Consider the following 19,434-nt stretch of genomic DNA (forward strand, 5'->3'; position numbering starts at 1 on the left):
TGAGATGGGGACATGGGGTCACCCAGCACGGTGGTGGCCACCCCCAAGGAATGGAGAGAGTAAAGGTAAAAGTCAAGTCCTTGCCCCTCATGAGGCTAGCAAGGCTCCTGCAGCCTTACACTTCTGGGCTGCACAATGGAGCAGCAAAGACGCCTCCTCTGGTGGGACAGGGTGTTCTGGGGCATGTGCTCCTCTACTGTGGATGAGAGGCAGAGCTGGAGAAGGGGGACATGGCACAAGGCCAAGTTTGAGTGGTTCCTCCTGATGGCCATATTTCATAATGGGAAGACCAAAGCCCAGAGGTTCTTTTGCCAAGTCCACAAAGCCTCCAAATGTACCAGGCTCAAAGTGACATGAGAGGGGACAGCGGTCCAGCTTCTTCAGTCACCACACCCTCTTCCACATGATGAGGGTGAAGCTCAGAGGATCAGCATGCTGGCACACTGGAGTCCTCAACAAGCCATGGGACATGAACCAGGTGGGCTAATGTCTCTGGGCTGCTAATCACCCAGCAGTCCTGGGGACCTAAGATCAGGGATCCTGGTTAGGGAGATTCCACCCTCTGATTTTTGGGGTGGGATATTTTTTGGACCAAGTAGCAATCAGTAGGGGTGAAGTGTAATCTGGCCAGCAGGGAGTAAGAGCCAGTGATGGTGACCTGGGTAGTCAAAGGCCCTGGGATCCAGGTACCCGGACTCTGTCCTGGGAGAGTGAAGAGTTGGAGGGACAGGGACAATAAGAGATGTCACAGAAAAACATAGAAGGGTCTGAGGGAGGCAACAGGATAATGGCTCTGAGGCCTTGGGCTTTGGCTACCCTCCCCTCCAAGTCCAGTGATTTTAGGATTCCTGTTTGGAGGTATGTCACCTCTGCCTCTTCACCTTCCCCTCTGCACCTGCTGCTATCAGCATAGAACTTCTGTGTCCCCACTGGACTCGGGGCTCCCCCACCTCGTCTGGCATCACCTACCTTGGCTGCTGTAGTCGTTGGAGTTGGTGCCCCCGGGGGGAGGTGGGAGTGGGTAGGGGGATGGGCCAGGGCCCAGGGCTGCAATCATATCCATGACGTTGGGCATGATCATCTGGCTGGGGCTCATGGTCTTGAACCGCTTAGAAGGGATGCCATCAGGATCGTCCTTAATGTGTAGGTCTGACTTGATGGGCACTGGCCGCCAGCTGCATGTGGGGTCAATGGTGACCTCTTCAAACTCAGAGCTGTGGGAGCAAGGGGATCAGAGCTGAGGCTACGGGGTGCAAAGCCTCCTGTCCCATTTCACGCACGGTGGGGATGTTGACAGCTCTGGGAGATGTGGAGACTGAGGCTAGGGAGACGAGTGGCTGGCCTGGGGCCTCAAGGCCTGCCACCCAAGGAGCTGCTGTGGGGGTACTGCCAGCTTCCTGCCCTGGCTAGTTCTGTCCCCTCAGAACATGTTGGAACATTCATTTGACCCAGGTCCAGAAATTCCCAAGGTAAAGTTACAGAGAGGTCAGGGATGTGGTCAGGGTTCTGTCTGTCTGACCAGGGACGTGATCGTTGCTACCTGCACCCTCCCTCTCCTCCCCGCCCCCAGTCCCCCAATCCTGGCCACAGTCCAGCCAGAGACCACTTACTGTTGAATGGCGTTCAGGATCCCCCACATGTACTGATCCACCTCCAGGCCCTCCAGCAGAGCAGTTTTACTGGAAGAGGAGAGAAGGGCCTTGGCCTTAGCTCCTGGGCTCAAGGAAGCGGGACACAGCTGCCTGGCCCCATCCGTGCCCACCCAATCCCACCCCTGCTGCTGCTACACAGGAGGCGGCCCTGTGACAAAGGTTTCTTGCAGAGCCCATGGAACCCAAGCTCCTCTGCTGGGCTTTGGTTCTGTTTTGCTTTTTGGCAGGTGAAAGTGGCTGGAGCCCAAAGAAGGGGGACAGCCAGAGGGAGAGGGCGCTCCTCCCCTTTGCAGCCCCGTGGGGGAATTCTCTGCCAGGACAGTCATCACTCACTTGCACACAGGACACCTCCAGGTCCCTCGCTCACAATTCAATTGTAGATAGGACTCCAGGTCAAAGCACTGCAGAAGTGGGGACAGACAATAGACAGACAAATGTTGAGGCGAGGCCTATCAGAAGCTGCCTTGTGCACCTCGGGGAGGCTTGGAAGACTGCCCTACCAGGGATGAGGACAGGCAGAGGGTGTAGCGAAAGGCATGCCAACCTTGTTTGCATGTGAACCAGCCCCTAGTCCCTCTGCCTGGCACCCTTCACACCCCCTCCCCATGCTCCAAATGACCCTACCTCACCCCCTTTGAGATGGCTTCCTGGCCCCACATCCCAGCCAGGTTGCCCTGTGAAAGCCTCTCAGTGAGGACAAGGGCAGTGTGGACTCTGACCACCCTTCTAGTCCAGCCCAGACACTGAGGGCAGCTCTGATCACATCCATCCACCCGGCTGGTCAGATAAACAAAGTGACCAGGACATCCATCACACTCAACGTTCTCTCAGAAGGAGGGAGGCTCCTGTTCCCTGGTGCAGCCCTTGGGACCAGTCATGTTTGACCACAGGGTGCCAGGCGACGGCCCAGTGCCACTTAGCATGCCCTTATGGGCTGGCTCCTCACCCCTCTTCTGGGAGACCTTGCCTGAGCAGTCCCTACACAATGAATCTCTCCCAGCCTGGACTGTCCACATGCTTCTAGAGCTCTGTCACAGCCTACCTGGACTGTGACAATCCCTCATGCCCTCTCCTGAGGGCCTGCTTGAGGCAAGGCCCTGGACACAGCAGCTCACCAGGCAGAGGTGTCCCTGCTCTCAGGTCCTGGGCCAGCGGTGGTATCCTGGCAGGATTCCCAGTCCGATCTACCATCTGCTAGGATAAGGACTCTCTCACCCTGATCCTGTAGCCCTGGGGACCCAGGCCCTGACTTGGCAGAAAGGGTGCCCCAAGCATAAATGATGGCTGCAGGAGTTAGTGAAGGAAGCTGCTGACGGCGTCCTTGGGGGTCAGAGACAGGCTCTGTGGGCCCCTCGCCACCCCTGCCCGCTCCAGGTGCTTGTCTTAGAGCTGCCCTGGGAAGGCTCACCTGGACGTGTTTGCAGTCGTGGCCTCGGGCAGGCAGCTGGATGCGCCGGAATGTGATGGGGCACTTCAGAGATACCTTGATGGCCGTCTGCTCCACGCCGTCCTCCCCGTTGAGGGTGGTGTTGCCCGAGGAGGCAGCCACGCTGCTGAAGTTCCGCTTGACTGTGGGGTGGGAGGCACAGGTGGTTGAGGGGGCCCAGGGGACGGGTCAGCACACACACCTGAACACGCCCTGGGTCCTCCCTGCCCCCCAAGCACTGGAGAATGGAACTCATTCTTTCAGGAGTCCTGCTGCCCAGCAATGAGGAATAGCAGCCTCCCAGAGTGACACGTGGGAGTGCTCATGCCCAAGGTAGGGACCTGCAGCTCCCCAGTCTCTGCAGAACAGGATCGGCCTTGGCTAGCAATGGGGGACTTTCTGCAAAGCTCAGAAACCATCTGGCACTTCTCTGATTTACTGGGTCAACAACAACAACAACAACAAAAGCCCCTCAGGCGCCTGTGCACTTGATTCTGGAGTATGGAAACGGAAACGGACGATGGCACAAGGTGGTAGTGTGAAGAGCAATACTAGAGGAGGAGGGGCCGTCTACACCCCCCTGCCTGGGGCTCTCCCCAGGACAGGACCCCCTCCCAGCTGCAGGCTGTCACTCCTGTGCCCACCCAACACCCACTCACTTTTCGTGATGCAGTGCTCTGCAGGTAGGAGGCGCTTTTTGAGGAGGCCTTGCAGCACGGAGCGCACAGAAGGCCGGTGCACCAGCTGCAGCACGAAGAGGTGGGACTGCAGGAGAAAGCAGGAAGCCCGCTCAGTCCCCGCCCGCTGTCCCCAGCCCTGCCCCACCAGTAGCTTCTACAGCCTCTGTTGCCAAGGCCCAGACTTTTGAGATCTCATGGTATTGCATCTCTAGGAGAGGGTCCCCCAGGACCAGGGACAGAGCCCGAGAATAGTCAGTGTATTCTGGGACTTGCAAGACTGGGGCCTGAGGCTGGGGTCACCACTCTCATGGCTGTCTCTTTTCCATGTCGACAAGGTGGAAGAACTTATCGGACACGTGGCATCAGGAATGGAACCCAGCTGGCTTTCTACACACCCCTATCCCATACTGCTTCCCATCCTGCGTCTTCAACCCTTCCTGTCCCAGGGCGATGGGCTTTCCCTCCTCCAGGCCGCCGTCCAGGACTGTCCACCCAGCCTCCTCACACTGATAGAGGAATGTCCTTGCCTAGCTCCCCTAGTCCTGTGATTCGCAGCTCTGTGGCCTTAGTGCTCCTGTGCTCGCAAGCGCAGAACCAGAGCCTCTCTTCTCCTGGGTCTTCAGGGAGACCAGGAAAGCAGAGCATGCGATTCACCCCATGCAAGCTGCCCCAGTACACCCCATGTGCCAGCCCCGATCTCCAGGAAAGCATGGCTCAGTCATGGTCCCAGATCAGTGACTCCTAGGCTGGAGGGACAAGTTCTCACAAGTGTGGCACACACCCCTCCATGACAACAGGGATGGTGGAGAAGGACAGTTAACTCTGGACTTAGTGGAGGTGGGTCTGGGGGAAAAGGTGGTTAGAATATGAAACTCTCATACAGATGAGGTGAGTGCAGGCCCTGGCTTTGAGGGATGCACCAGACTTCACAGAAGAGGGGTGCAGGTGGCTAGAGGAACCTGAGGAATAAGGTGGAGATATGTGGACAGAGTGGAGTATAAAAGGGGAAGAGGCTGGGGCTGGGGTTGTGGCTCAACTGTAGAGCGCTTGCCTAGCAAGTGCAAAGCACCACATAAAAATAAATAAATAAAATAAAGATATTGTGTCCAACTACAACTAAAAAATAAATATTAAAAAAAAAAGGAGGGGGGAGGCTGAGTCTGAGATCAGAGCACAGTGGCTTCGATCACTCTGACAGCTGTGGGGATGGAGAACAGCAACCCAGGACGTAGCTGGAGGGGACCCGGGGATCCCACGTGCCCCGCCCCACTGTACACTCACACAGCAGCAGGCGGTGACGGTGATCTGGATGGTGTTGCGGCCCGGCTGGCACACATGCTTGAGGTGCAGCGGCTTGTGTGAGGTCTTGTTGTCCCCACGCTCGATGGTGAGGGGCGTGGCGTTGACACTGACCTGCACCGAGGCGGGCCAGTTGGTGTTCATCTGCCGGTCCTCGTGGTGGTAGCACTTGAATTGCAGTTCCAGGTCAGACCTGGGGGCAGGACTCAGGTCAGCTCTGTGAGGCACCCTGGTGCCTCCAAACTACCATCACCCCTGAGTCCTGCAGGACCTGAATCCCGCTGCTGCCCGTTTCCCTGCCTGACTACTTCCTCGCTCATCCTGGAGATCCCGTCTCCAGTCAAAACCCACCCCCGCCGAGGCCTACCATTCCCACATAGCACTGGCACTCCGTCCACGCTCGCAGCTCTGGCTACTAGCTACCTGGTCCCTGCTCCCTAAAAGGGTGACTCCCAATACCTCACAACAAAGACAGAGGGCCTAAAGGACAGACGCTATTGACAAGAGCGAGTGTGAGGTGGTTACACCCATCTCCAGGCCAATCAGGGGAGCAGCCTTCCACACGGGGCTTCCGGGTACAAAGTATGGGTAAACAAGGGCCCACCTAGGTCTGCCCATGGGTTGAAAGTCTTGGTCCCCCTGAATGAGTGTCCCAGCTCCTGTGTCCTGAATGCCCACACACTCACAGAATAGCAAGGTATGTAAGTCTATGAGTGAGTGTGGAAGTGTGTAAGTCTATGAGTGAGTGTGGAAGTGTAGAAGTCTACGAGTGATTGTGGAAGTGTGCATGTGCCCAGAGCAGAGACCCATCTCCAGGATGCTCACTGGGCAGCTGTCTAGTCCCAAGAAGGGAGAGACAGAATGAGGGAGCCGTGCCTGAGGATGAAGGACCCAGGGGTAGAGGGTACAGGCTGGTTCTGGCATCCAGAGACCCAGGCCCAAGTCTCAGCTCTGTGACTTGCTGGCCCTGAGAAATCCCACCCATTAAAGCACTTCTCTAGCCTCATTTCCTCAGCTGCCAAAGGGGAAAGCAATGTCACCACCCAAGGTCACAGCAGGTCGTGAACACAGGGCCTGGCCCAGGAAGGGGTGCCTAGACTCCATACTTGAGTTCCCCGTGTGAGTGGCAGTCATGCCCAGTGGTCAACCCCTTGCCCAGCCTCCCATCAGTTCCAGCCTCATCTCTACATTTGAGGGTCTGGCCACGTGAGCCAAGTTCAAATTCTTGACTGCTTTTTCCCTCTTGCCAACTTAGGGCCTCACCCTGGACAGCCTCCTTCTCAGCCACCTTTATGGGTGAGCAGTCTCCCCCACACTCAGGACCTGGGTAAGTGATAGCTGCTTCCAGCCCCTGGGCCACTGTGAGTGTCCCAGGACCTCCCCAGAGCCTCACACAGGGCAGGGCCCAATCAATGATGCTGAACAGGTGAAGGTGGCAGGAAGCTGCTGCTACCACCCACGCAAGGCCACACCGGGCCCGGGGCAGTCTGTGGCGCTGTGGGAGCTCCCCCATCCCACCTGGGCCGCGCCCTGCTACACTCACCTCCACATGAGCGTCTGGTGGACCGTGGGCCGCAGGTGAAACACGTGGTTGCTGACAGCCAGGTTGTGCTCCAGGCGGAAGGGTTCCAGCACCACGCCATCCCGCACAGGGAACGTGAGCCGCAGCTCGTCATTGTGGTTGGCTGGGCAGGGACAGGGGCCAGATGAGCCACAGGCCCCTGGCTGCCACGGGAACAGTGGCATAGGCTCTGGGGCCTTGGGTGGGACTCATCCCCGTGAAACCGCCTGGGTTGCTAGCTCAGAAGAACTTGGGGCTGGGCCACAGAACCCCAGAAGCTGGGCTGTGACCAAGTACACACCAGGGAACCAGGGAGCCCACCTGTGCCCTCCCATGTATTCCGTCTTCTCCCCTGGGCCTCCTGCTCCGGAATTTTAGGCTCCTCCTCCTGGCCTCCTCCCCAGCCTTTGGCCACCCAGGTGGGTGGACAGCCCAACTTCCAAGCCCCCTACTCCTAGCCTACTGGGGAGCTCCCAGGTAAAAATGACTGGAGAGGAGACTGCGGGGTCCTCACCTGGGGGTGGCGGCAGAGCGCTCATATTTGGCTTGATGTCAGGTGGGAAGGGCGGTTTAACATCTTGACTGGGGGACAGGTAGGGAGGGATGCTGCTCCCAGGGGTCATGGGGGGCGTGGGGTTCCCTGGAACGGGCGAGTGTGGGTAATTTGCCACAGGAACTGGCCTGGGAGGCTGGAAGGAAGAGAAACCACAGGTAAGATATAGGGTCACAGGGAAGGAAAGGACCTGGCTGTGGACACAGCCCCACATTCTCCAGGGCCTACGAGGGTGACCACTCACTCCCTCCAGTAGAGGAGTCTCCCAGGAAACCACTGTCTCCTATGGACTCCGCTCTCCCTGGAAGAGCATACCCCACCCTTCATCTGATCTCACCCCATGAGCTGCTTCAGTGCCAGGAGAATGCAGATTTCCACACCCATTTGACAAATGGGGACACTGAGGCTCACGGTAACAGGTCACGTGTCTAATCTACCTTGGGAGGAGAGGAGAGCTGGGACCGGCCAGGCCGCCTTCCCACATCACGACTTGAGGCCACATCCCCCAGCCCCAACCCATGGAGATCCCCGTCCCCAGGAGCCCTTCTCCTCTCAGTCCTCGCCTTGTTCCCTCTCAGACCCACAATCCTCCTCGGCTCACCCACATAGAGCTGTGGGCATCTGGGCCCCAAAGCAGATGACCTGTAGGTGTATCCCCCACCCGTGGACACTGCCCTCTCAGCCTAGCGAGGACCTCTGGATCCTCCTGCTGCCCGAGGGAGAGGTCTGAAGACTCAATGGGAACATACCCTGTTGACATTCCCTTGGCTGTAGTTACTGTAGCTGCTCCCCGAGAAGGTGTTATTTTGTCCATTAAACTGTTCTGGCTGTTAAAACAAGAGAAGCAATGGTAGGAGTGGGAGGCAGGAGCGCGCTGCCTTCTGACGGCGCTGGAGACTGCCTGGAGAACAAGGGGATGCTGAGGAGGCTCTGCCTGGGCGGGAAGGAGGGCGGAGCAGGGCGTCCTCCAGGGACCGAGTTCTGCCCCCTACATCCATAGTGACTAATTTAGCAAAAGAGCCCAGCAAAATAGCAACACCAGCGCTGCTGAAGTCAGAGCAAAAATGGTAAACCCACGTGGCAGATGGCCGCGTACGCTGGCACGGTTCTTTGGCAAGTAAATGCAAAATAGTGACGTCTTCTTCACGCCTGAGAATGTATTTTATAAAAATCCGGAAGGAAAAGTCTGGATGCCTGAAGAGGTTTATCATAGTATTATTTCAAAAGTGAAAAATCAGAAATAACACAAACATCCAACAGAGGGGGAGAGTAGTAAATCAGGGTGAGATTGTTGGAGTATTAGGCAACTGTGAAAAGTAAGAATGAGCCAGGCGCGATGGCACATGCCTGTAATCCTAGCGGCTTGGGAGGCTGAGGCAGGAGGATTACAAGTTCAAGGCCAGCCTCAGCAACTTAGTGAGGCCCTAAGCAACGTAGCAAAACTATCTCAATATAAAATATAAAAAGGGCTGGGTTATGGCTCCGTGGTTAAGCATCCCTAAGTTCCAACCCTGGTACCAAAACAAACAAACCAAACAAAACCAAAAAAAAAAAAAAAAAAACCCAAAAACCCACACAGAAAAGAAAAAGAAAAGTGAGAGTAACAGAGACACTATAGCAATAGGTAGTATGCTTATTAACTCAGATTAGGTTTAAAAAAAAAAAAGATGCAAAATTTTAAGTGTAGCTGGGAACAGTGGCTTATGTCTGTAATCCCAGCTACCTGGGAGGCTGAGGCAGGAAGGTCACAAGTATGAGGCCAGCTTGAGCAATTTAGTAAGACCCTGTCTCGAAATAAAAAATAAGAAAGGCTGAGAATGTAGCTCAGGGGTAGAGCACTTGCCAAGTATGTGTAGGGCCCTGGGTTCAACCCCCAGTACCAAGAAACAAAAAGATCACAGCTGTAATAAGAGTTTTATAATGTGTTGGTGCCCATTTGCATGCAGAGAGACAAAGTTTAGAATAAAATGTTAATATAGTCAGACTGTATAGTTTTCTTTTGAAAAAGGCATTTCCTTATTGTTATTATCTTGTGTGTGCCATTTATGAGCAGGAAAGCCATCATCTAAACCCATAAGAACAGGAACCAAGGGGCTGGGGATATAGCTCAGTTGGTAGAGTGCTTGCCTTGCATGCACAAGGCCTGGGTTCAATCCCCAGCACCACACACACACACACACAAAAGAACAGGAGCAAGAGAGAGGCCAGTCTGACTTCCTGGCCACTGAAACAGCTCTGAGCAGACCCAGAAAACCAGAACCGCCCCCACCCTGCCCTCTGGTGTTTTGGGGGGACTCATGCAGCCCTCATGTCACCAGTGAGGTTGAGGATATGAATGTTAGGTGGGTAGTGGGATGCCTGGAGGTGGCGGGACTCACCTTGTAATACTGCCCCATGTTGACCGTGGGGGGCGGGTACTGCCCGGTGCTGGGCTGGCTCGGCATCCTTTGCCCAGGGTAGTTGGGAGAGGTGAGTGGCCGTGGGGGATTGGGGGTGGGGTACTGGCCTGGCTGGGTGGGGAACTGGCTGTTTGGTCCGTATTGCTGGTTTCCATAGTTGGGCTGTGGTGGCAGGAAAAGGAGAGGGGAGAGGTCACCAGTGTTTTGTAGCCAAGCTCCTCACTCCAATGCCGGGACCAGGCCTACCTCCCGACCACGGACCCTGCTGTCCTTCTACCCTGAAATGGCCTGCCTGGTAGAGAGGAAAGGCTGAACCCAACGAGGCCGAGCCTCTTCTTGCCTTGACATCTGGGGACATTACACTCCGTCTGTCCAACTCATGGGACACCTCTCCATATGGTCATTTGTCCTGAGGCACATGCCCTTGGGACTCTTGGGCCACTTCCAGAGCTTCTCAGTCCTGCCATTTTGAGGAGGCTCTTTCTAAAAGTCCCCCTCTGTGTGTCTCCCAGTGCTTGCTACAGGCCCATGTTCCCCAGGGTGCACCTGAATGTGACAGGGAAATGCAAGCCACAGAATGCTCTTCCAGAAAGCTGACACCCCCAGTTATTCTGAGGCTGAGTCTGGGTAGCACTGTCCCTGAACCCCACACTGAGCAGAACACACACACATTCAGTTCCAGGCCATCACCAATCAGTCGTCCATGCAGAGCCTGGGAGACCTCTCCAGTAAAGGGACAAGATAACCTCTCCCTGGAGAAGCAATTGAGAGAAGATTCAGCGCCACTCTCCAAGTCCAGAGTCAGGTGATGCTCAGGCCCACCTACGGCCCAGACCCCAGAAAATGACCTCCTGTGGAGTCGCTGGTTTCCTCTTCCTTCTCTGTTGACATTCTTGTCTAAGTGTCTCTCCAGTCCTCTGGGCTTAGAGATCCAGTTGGTGACCATGCCCAGGGCCTGGCAGGAAGCAGGAGCTCAACCAGCATTCGCTCACCAAATGAATGAAGGGCTTGGGCACACACGAGTGGTCAGCGCTGAAGGACCTTCCACGATGCACACTGTCAGGACCTGGTGGCTGCTCTGTGAAACTGTGACCCTCATTGCTGCAGATGTGGACCTGGATGGCACCTGCCCTCATCTGGGACCAGATGACCTGACTCCAGCCCGCTCTAAGGCTGATCATTCAAATGTGGAGGCGCCATGGTGAGGTGGGGGCAACCTTCCCACAGGGGTCAGGCCAAACAGGTGGAAGCATCCAGCACTGCAATCCAGGACCAGGCAGTTTGTAACTGGGGACAGCAGTATTCCATGAGGATCACAACTTCTTAGGAAAGATGAGCGGCAACTCTTTGGGTGTTCTCCTGGGGCAGGTATCACATGCAGGTGCGGGCTTAGCATTAATGACCAGGGCTCTGCAGTAGCCATGTTTGAGATTACCTGCCTTATGCTGGCTGCCCAAGGTTCAGCTCACAGAAGCAACCCCAGGGCAGCCAGTGGGGACACTGCAAGTGTCAGCACAGGGGGGCTGAGAAGAGAGCTCAGAAATAGCGGGGGCTCTGCGCTGGGAATGAGGCCAGCCAAGGCCTGGGAGGGGTCCATGGTCCTTTGCTGGCCCCTCCCTGAACCAAGGGATCAAGCCTTGACCCAGCCTCCTGGATGTCTGAGGACGGCTCCCAACCTTTGAATGGCTCCCCTTTGATCACAGGACACCTCCGCTGGTGCCAAGTCACCCAGCTTGTGCTAGAGGAGATGCTGAGGGGGCTGCACAGACGTTCAAGGACCTTGTGCTCTGGGATTGAAACTCACTGCAAGCCCGACCTGAAGGCCACAGCAGGGAACCAGGCAGGAGGAGGAAGAGGACCCGAGCAGAGAGCCGGGGCCTGGTGCTCCAGAAGAAGCTGCAGAGGTGAACAAATGGGCTTCACGAGCATTCAGGACTCTGGGGTCCCAGTGTCTCCTGCAGGTGAACTAAATCCTTACGTGGTACCAAGATGGGCCAGTGGCTACCAATTTGTTCTCCCCGTGTCACTGGGGGTCTGGTAAGACTCCCTTTCTCTGGCCTCCTGTGGAGTTCTGTACCGCCTGCAGTGTTCCTTTATGGGTTCCGGGTTTAAGCCATTTCTTTCCTGCTTTAGTCTTGGGTTCCTGAAGCAGGAGGTGTGGGTTTTGCTTCCTTGAGTCTTCCCCAGCACCTCCCCTTAGCTGACTGTGTGCCCAAGAGGCAGCCACTGCCCCTACCATGGCTGACGCTGATGGAGATGTGTCCCAGTACTGTGCAGCTGCCTGCCAATCACTGATATATCTCTCTCTCTCACACACACACACACACACATTTAAAGGGCATCGTCTCAGCTCTTGCTCTTAGGGGGAAGCCGGGAAGCCCTCGTGTGGATGTGAACCCCTGTTCTTCACGCAGTCACCCAGGCAGCATGTAAGGCAGGACAGAGAGAGTAGCAGCAGTGGCTACTGGTTACTAAGAAGGACTTCTTGTACATGACCTCAGCCAGGACCCCAGGCAGCCTAGTAGGTGAACTGGACTGTAAGTGCTTTTACAAATGAAGAAACGGTGTCTCAGGGAGGGGGCCTGACTTGCTCAAGGACTTCTGGGTGGGAAGCAACAGAACCAGGTCCCAACCCCAGGCACCCCAGCTCACAGAGTCCTGCCGCGTGGCCCAGGTTTTCTGCTGGTCCAATTGTGCCCTTTCCACGGTAGCACCCACAGCCCTGGCACCTTCAAGCCCACGACCCCCCACTGCCCTCTGCACCCCCGCAAGCTGCCGCAACTCACCTCTCCGGGGTATGGCCTCTTTATGCTCTGAATGGGAAGGGACTGGGGCCGGGGGCCTGGATAGGTCTGCTGGGGCATCCGCTGCCCGTGCGTGCCAAAGGGGCTGATGCCGGGCGGCCGGGGCTGGTTCATGCCCATGGGAGGGCCGCTCATCCCCGAGGGTGTCATGCCAGCCGCCATGCTGGCAGGGTTCATGCTGCCCCCCATGGAGGCAGGCCCCCGAGGCCCGGGCTGGTTCATGAATTGGCTGTTATACGCCTGGGTGGGACCCATCTGGAAAGAGGAACAGACCTTCAACGGGAGAAGAAGAAGAAAAAAAAAAGAATAAAATGCCACATGCATTGAAAGTGCAGGGAAGAAGGGGGGTTAGGGGAGGGAGCACTTTCCTGTGTGGCTGCTGCTGGAGACCAGGCCCCAAGGGACCCCGTCCTCCTGGGCTCACTGCTGTCCTCTGCAGGCCGCACAGGGAAGATGCAGCTCCAGGGTGTTATGGAGTGGGGTGGGGAGCAGTCACTCCAATGCACAGGCAGCATTTCCAGGGAAGCAGGCAGGGGACGGGGAAGAGTGTACAGGGTGAGGAGGGACATGGGGAGTGGCACTGGAGGGTGGAGGCAGATGAGGATGGAGGCTGAAGCCCCTTTCCTGGAAGTCCTGGTCCTTGGGTAATGGAGACACACCCTCCGTCCACAAGGTCTGACTCAGTTCCAGTTTTCACTTCTGCTATGTGGTCCCCACCTCCACACCTCCTGTCCTGCATTGCTGCGGGGTCCTCCTGCTCACACTCCAGGGCCTTCCTGAACTGGCACAGGTAGCAGATGCACCAGCGGCCTACCCAGGGCCCCGCCCCAGGCCTCAAAAGTGTTCTGGGAGACAGGTTGGTAACAGGACTATCTATCGACACTGAGCCCACTCTTCGGTGAACAGGGGGGCCAGACAGCAATACAGAACCTCTTTCCTCGTATGCAGACACACCAGCCCACACCGAACACACGCAAGCTCCCAGATACCCGCACCGCACCCAACCAGGCTGCCACACTCACACCCGAACACGCAGTCTCTGTGTGCTTCAGAGAACACCCGGCGCACCCTGGCACCATCGACTCTCCAGCACACACAGCCCCACAAGCATCTGCACTCTGACTGACTTCCCAGGCTGTCTGTCCGGGCGAGGCTGGGGCAGGATGAGCGGGAACCCTTACCGGTCCATACTGGTTAATGTCCTTGTTCTGCGTCTCCTGCAATGCTGCCACAGTGGCCGTGGCCGTGGCAGTGGCTGTGGCTGCTGCTGCTGCTACTGCAGCTGCTGCAGCAGCAGCTGCTGGCTGAGTGAAATCAGCAGGTGGCCTGGTGTGCGGAGGGATGCCCATGCCGCCAGGGGCACTGGGACCCCCAGGGTAACTGCAGGGAGGAGAAGGATGGAAGAGTCAGATACTGTCTGAGCCTAAAGATGAACTCAGGACTAATCTGGGGCTGGGGTGGGGTAGGGATGGGGCTATCCCGGGGCCTTGGACTCCAGCTGTTGGGTGGATGAGGCACTCAGATGCAGAGACCAGAGGGAACAAGGGACTCCTGAGGTTGGCAGCCATTGGTGCCACTCATAGATGACCAGTCCCTATGCCTGGAGCCCTGGCTGTTGTGACACCCTCACCACATGCTCTTGGTAGCCTGGTCAGCTGTCCTCTAGGGGTCGCTGGGCCCCAGCAAGCCTGAGCAACTTGCCCAAGGCACTCAGGCACTGAGAGCAGAGCTGCAGATGCAGCGTCAGGTGCGCCTGACACCTGAGTTTAGCCAGCAGGCTGTACTGCTCTGCCAGCCCCAGGCCAGAAACCCAACAGAGCTGAGGTCTGTACAGGAGCCAGGGAGGGTTAAAGCCAAGGTGGGGGTTTTGCTAGGGTAGGGTGGGCACCTCTGCTTGTCTGCGTCTGCCCTGCCTCACATCCCTGGAACTCCTTCCTAGGGTTCCCTGCTTCCTTCACAGACCAGCAAGACACAGTGGCTTTTCCTTGGTTGCTTAACAAGCCTGGGCAAGTGGGAGAGCCCTTTCTAGCTGCTCTGCAGCTCTCCTGGTTCAGCTCTCTCATGGCTTCCAATTTATAAAGATATGAGGCAGAGAAGAGTCACTGGGAGGAGTGAGAACCTAGTAGCCCTCCACTCCTGCAGGCCCGAGAGCGTGCCACTCAGAGATGACCAGTCCCTATGCCAGGACACGGCCCAGCTGCTGCAGCACTGAATCTGCAGGCCATTCCCGACAACTGAGGGGACGGCCAGGAATGAGACAAGTGACAGCCCCTGCCCAAGCTTCTCAGGCTAGGAAGCATGACACTGGGAATTCAACTGGACCCTCGCATGTAGATGGAGGTGGACATACGGCCAAGCTCCCTGCTGCCCGCTCACCTGGCCCCGAAGCCCCCGCTGCCGGGGTAGTTGGGCCGGCCATACACGCTCTGCTGGATGTAGGGCTGGGCAGGGCCGGCCTTGGCCGAGAACTGCTGCTGCTGCCCAGCGAACTGCGGGGAGTTGAGGCCGGGGTTGCTGGTGGTCATGCCCGACGCCATGGGGTTGCCGCCTGGATTCATAGGGTTGTTGGCATTGGCCATAGGGTTCCCAAGGACCTGTGAGCAGAGAGAGTGGTTATCCCCCAAGCTGGTACCCGAGGTGGCATAGAGACAAAAATGGAGAAACGGAGAAGGGGAGGGACGAAGAGGGAAAGAGGGGGAGGACAACAGAGGAAAAGTGGGTGGCGGTGCAGAAGGACTCCCAGAGTTTACAAGGGGGTAGGCTGGGAAGCAGGCAGCGGGGGGGATGAGGGGACGCTCTGACCAAGGTCCACTAGGTCTGGGCAGTTCTGGAGAAGAGAGTGAGGCTGGGCCTGCAGCAGGTGGTGAATACTGGACTCCTCAGTCCCCAGCCTACAACAGGGTCTGGATGCCCAGAGGGTTGGGCACACAGAGGCCCTGGGCTGCTACTCTGGAGGGCAGAGGACCCTGGCCAAGAGGCCTCCTGGGGCCTGAGATGACACAGAAGCACAATGGCTCACTCCAGCGTGGCAACCAGCCTTGAGCCTTCCAATGGGGCTGCAGCTGACAGAGGCTGGATGGGTGGGAGACCTTCTGTTAGGGAGTAAGAAGGGAGGAGGAAGGAACAAGCGTGGAGACAGGCTTGACTAGAGGGATGACTGTGGGCTTGTCACAAGGTCAGTGCATGACCTTTTTTGCTGAAGTCTGACCCAGGTCATCTAGAGTCAAAGAACCCAGACGTCACAGTGCTATAACATAGGAAGTTCTCCTGCTTATTCAACCAGAGTAAATGTGGGCTAGGGAACACCCTTGTAACCGGTCCAATGAAAGTCAATCTCCCAGGAAGGCTCTAGGATGGGGGCAGTCCACAGGGGCTCAGTTGTAGCCCTCCTAGGTAGGTGCAGACCCTAACTGGGGTGGAGATGTGCTGGCAACTGGGTGTACCCTGAAAACAGGGGTGCCGGCTACAGCCTGGGAGAGCAAGGGGGACTGGCATGGCAGGGGGACCTGGGGGCCTCAGGAATGAGGGGATGCCTGGAAGAGGCTGTGGGTGAGGGCAAGACAGGCTCTTACCTGGCTCTGGGATGTGTTGGTCACTCCCCAAACCGTGGTGACCACGGACAGGGAGCCGGGAGGCTGGTTGGTGTTCTGCTGCCAAGGGACAGAGTCATAGGGGAATGACCCATCACTGCAAAGGGAGACAGAGGGAGGTCCTCAGGGGCTGGTGCACAGGGCTTGGGTGGGGCCATGTTCTTCACCCCACCATTCTGCCGCTGCTGCAAGTCCCAGGTGACCCCATCCCAGTTAGCACAACCCTCCACCCCCAAGCCTCTTGTGGCGCCTGGTGCAGAACAAGTGGGCCTTGCATGGCGGCAGGCTGTGCAGAAAGTGCCTCCCCCATCCCTGAGGGGCCAACCCTGTGTCCGCCTGCCTCACCTTGGCCCCAAGTCCACAGTCCATGAATTCCTGAGGCTTGACCTACGCCCCTTCTGCAATCACGCTAACTCTGTGCAGCCCTCCAGGAAGAGCCAGGTCCCTGCACCATCTCCCCTGGGGGACTGCTGGGCCCCTTCTCAGCAGAGGCTAAAAGGGTTTGTGGCGGAGAACCTCAGCTCTTCCCACCCCCTCATAGCAGGCTGGCTACTGAGCCCAGCTGGCCTGGCCTTTGGAATGCAGGCTTCTTAGGTCACCCTTCCCTCCTGAGCAAGGACAATGCAGGTACAGGCCAACCTGCCTTAGTCCTTCCCCTGCCCCCTCCCATCTCTTGTGTGCATCTCTGCTAGCTAATCCCCCGCAACACCTAAGACCCTCAGCACAATCAAAGTCCTTCAGTGGCTTCCAGTGTTGACAAGGCAAAGTCCAAACGCACGCTGAGAATGATTTACCCGCTAACTTCACCGGACCCCACATCTATCCAGCTCTGCCTCTGAGCTGCCCTGGATGCCTGCCCTTCCCTAACCTTGCATCAGGCCTGCCAGTGCCCATCTGACCTGGCGAAGTCTCTCCAAGGAGCCCTCAGCATCAGAAGCCAAGACTTAACTCCCCCGCATGTCCTGTCCCGGGTGAGGAGTGGCCAGCAAGGTCTCCTGCCAACCGCTGAGGTGCAGGAGCAGGGAGGGGGCCTGCAGATCTCAGGGAGGAACAGGAGCTTGAGAAGGAGCAGGTGGGGTCCCAGCCCCGGGAGGGGGGACTGAGCTGAGGCCACACAACTCCTAGAGCCTGTGCTGGGTCTCCTGTACCACCCCATCAGGGAGGCCACAAAGTCCCAGCACACAGGCCCCAGGAAGGGCAGAAAAGCAGAGCACCCACATCCGTGGCCCCAGCGAAGCCCACAGAGCACTGTGTGTGCGCGCACATGCACACACGTGAGCCAGGCTAGAGACAGGGTCTGGGAGAGGGCGGGGTGGTGGGAAACACCTCGTGCCTTCCTTAGGAGACTCAGTCCAAGGTGAAGGCTCACCTGAGCCCTGCCCCAGGGGCCATCCAGTCCTGGAGGCTGGGGTGGAGGTGATGGAGGTGCTGAAGGCACTGCACTCATGGGAATGCAAGTGGGTACGAAAACTAGCCTGGGGCTAGCGCTCCAGGAGGGAGTCCCACGCACCAGGCAGGAGTGAGGAGCCAGCACAGCTGCTCTGATGCCTGTGCTGCCTGGGTGGGTCCTTGGCGATGCTGGTCAGGTGGTGGGACCCTGTAGCGGGCTGTGTCACTGGGGCTCACTTGCCCTTCCCCTGCCTCGGCCACTTCTCTCCTGATCTCCTTCTGCCTGTGGTCTCTGTTCAGAGGTCACCTGTGTGGAGGGGCTGGCCCAGCCTAGCCCTGCCCTCCTAGTATAAGAGCCATCTCTGCCCCACACTCCTTCTCTCCCTTTCCCTGGCTTTTGAGTATTTCCACAGCACTTTACCACAGTTATGATCATCTATTTTGTTATTACCCTCAGCAAGAGTAGAGCCCTGTGTTTGTTCAGCATCTACCTGGACCCTGAGAATGAGCTAGACCTGGATGTCTGCAGTCCTCAGTGAATCGAAATACTGAGGGACAAGGGTGCTGGCCTGTGGACTGTCCCTAAAGGGAGTCTCTGAGCTCTAGGAAGCTCCCGCCCACCCTGCACCAGCACAGACTTCCCCGCTGTAGACCAAAGGGGGTTTCTGGACTCGCCCTGCACAGGGGTCCTACAGCAACTCGGCCTCACTGTTCTGGACCCTGATGCCCATCCAGAGGCTGACCCTGGATGCAAGTCCTGGCTCTACTCCTCATGAGCCCAGGGTCCCAGTGCAAATCCCCACATTGCTCCTTACATAAAACGGGCAAGCATGATGCCCCCCTCTATTCCCTCGGTGTTTTCTAGGTGCAGGTCACAAAAACACGAGTGGCTCAGGACACTGAGCCAGCACGAGGGGAAAAAGTGATCAAGCCTGAGCTCACAGTAGGACGAATGCTATTCCTTAACCTTCTGTGCTGGTCTAAAACACACGTGGGCTGTGGGGTACTCTGTGTCTTCTCCGTAGGTCTCAGGTGCTAAGACTGATGCGGCTCAGAGATGAAAAGGCTTCCTCAATTGGAAAGTGACACACTCATGACTCATGATGTCTGATGGGGAAAGAGCAGGAGTAGAATCTGGGGGAGCGATGAACTCAACCGCACAGACAGGATGAGAGTCAGCGCTACTGCTGGAAGGAGGGAGCACAGACAGCAACAGAGCTGGCAGCCTGGGGACCAGGAGCCTAGAGGAGCAGGCTGGAGCAACATGGGAAAGCAAAAAAAAAAAAAAAAAAAAACCTAAGCAGGCTCCTTGGGAATCTGTACAAAGGACCCCCTGTTCTCCCAGGGAGGCAGCTGAGCATGAGGGGGCTCCAGGGTGGCAGAGCAGCATCTGGCAGGGAGGCCCTGCAGGAGACGGTTTTTAAAACAGAGATCCCCAGATCCCTGACACTCACTGTCCTGCAGGGCTCGCAGCCCAGGTGTGCTGGATAAACACAGGTTCCCCTGGCAACGGGGCAAAACACAAGCTTGCGTCTGTTTTCTCTCCCCAGAACTCTAGCCCACAAGTTCCCACTGACCCTCCAGGCTGATGGCGGTGTAGACAAGGTTTCTGTCCTTTTAGAACTTGCCTGGCCATGCTCAGGAAGTGACCCCCCTCCGGGGCCCAGGCAGCTGCTGGCTCACCACCTCTGCAGGGGAGGCCCCTTGCTCATGGGGATACTGTGCTGGAGGCCCACAGGCAGCTCCTGACTGCCCTGCAGCTCCGTGGGTGGGCCTTGTGGGAGGAAACTGGCTCCTTCCTGTTTCGCCCACTCCACCCCAAACTTGGTGAGAAGCAAAGTTAACTAATGTTCCCAAAGTGGGCATCCCACTGCCTAGCTGGAAGGTCACTGTCCCAGAGCAAAGGTGCACAGCCAGCGTGCACACGGGCATGCTGAGGATGCGTGCATACCCAGGGCTCTGCTGCTTTGCTGCCTTGCACGCTGGGGGCAAGAGAGCGCACTGGGGAGCGCGGTCTTGGTCTTGGGGCCTCCGTGTGCACCTGCTACAGAAGCAGAAGTGGCAGCCGCGCGGGTGCAGCT

General features: G+C 57.3%; 1 protein-coding gene across 8 annotated transcripts in view; it reads right to left on the minus strand.

The window, feature by feature from the left end:
* The window catches only part of Zmiz1 (zinc finger MIZ-type containing 1), a 219,662-nt gene that overhangs the window by 8,981 nt on the left and 191,247 nt on the right, over positions 1 to 19,434 (minus strand). For 7 of the 8 annotated variants that reach the window (XM_071611135.1, XM_071611136.1, XM_071611134.1 and 4 more), the window contains 14 exons: positions 15,947 to 16,061; positions 14,751 to 14,968; positions 13,556 to 13,754; positions 12,357 to 12,647; positions 9,550 to 9,732; positions 7,921 to 7,998; positions 7,133 to 7,307; positions 6,601 to 6,742; positions 5,040 to 5,250; positions 3,738 to 3,843; positions 3,061 to 3,221; positions 1,986 to 2,053; positions 1,611 to 1,679; positions 970 to 1,214 (listed from right to left, as the gene is read on the minus strand). In XM_071611135.1, coding sequence (XP_071467236.1) covers positions 970 to 1,214; positions 1,611 to 1,679; positions 1,986 to 2,053; positions 3,061 to 3,221; positions 3,738 to 3,843; positions 5,040 to 5,250; positions 6,601 to 6,742; positions 7,133 to 7,307; positions 7,921 to 7,998; positions 9,550 to 9,732; positions 12,357 to 12,647; positions 13,556 to 13,754; positions 14,751 to 14,968; positions 15,947 to 16,061 — 2,261 coding nt within the window. The remainder of the gene's footprint in view (positions 1 to 969; positions 1,215 to 1,610; positions 1,680 to 1,985; positions 2,054 to 3,060; positions 3,222 to 3,737; positions 3,844 to 5,039; positions 5,251 to 6,600; positions 6,743 to 7,132; positions 7,308 to 7,920; positions 7,999 to 9,549; positions 9,733 to 12,356; positions 12,648 to 13,555; positions 13,755 to 14,750; positions 14,969 to 15,946; positions 16,062 to 19,434) is intronic. The other variant, XM_027931447.3, reaches the window with a different exon arrangement.

Source organism: Marmota flaviventris, chromosome 4 (assembly GCF_047511675.1).
Source record: "Marmota flaviventris isolate mMarFla1 chromosome 4, mMarFla1.hap1, whole genome shotgun sequence".
Classification (NCBI taxonomy): domain Eukaryota; kingdom Metazoa; phylum Chordata; class Mammalia; order Rodentia; family Sciuridae; genus Marmota; species Marmota flaviventris.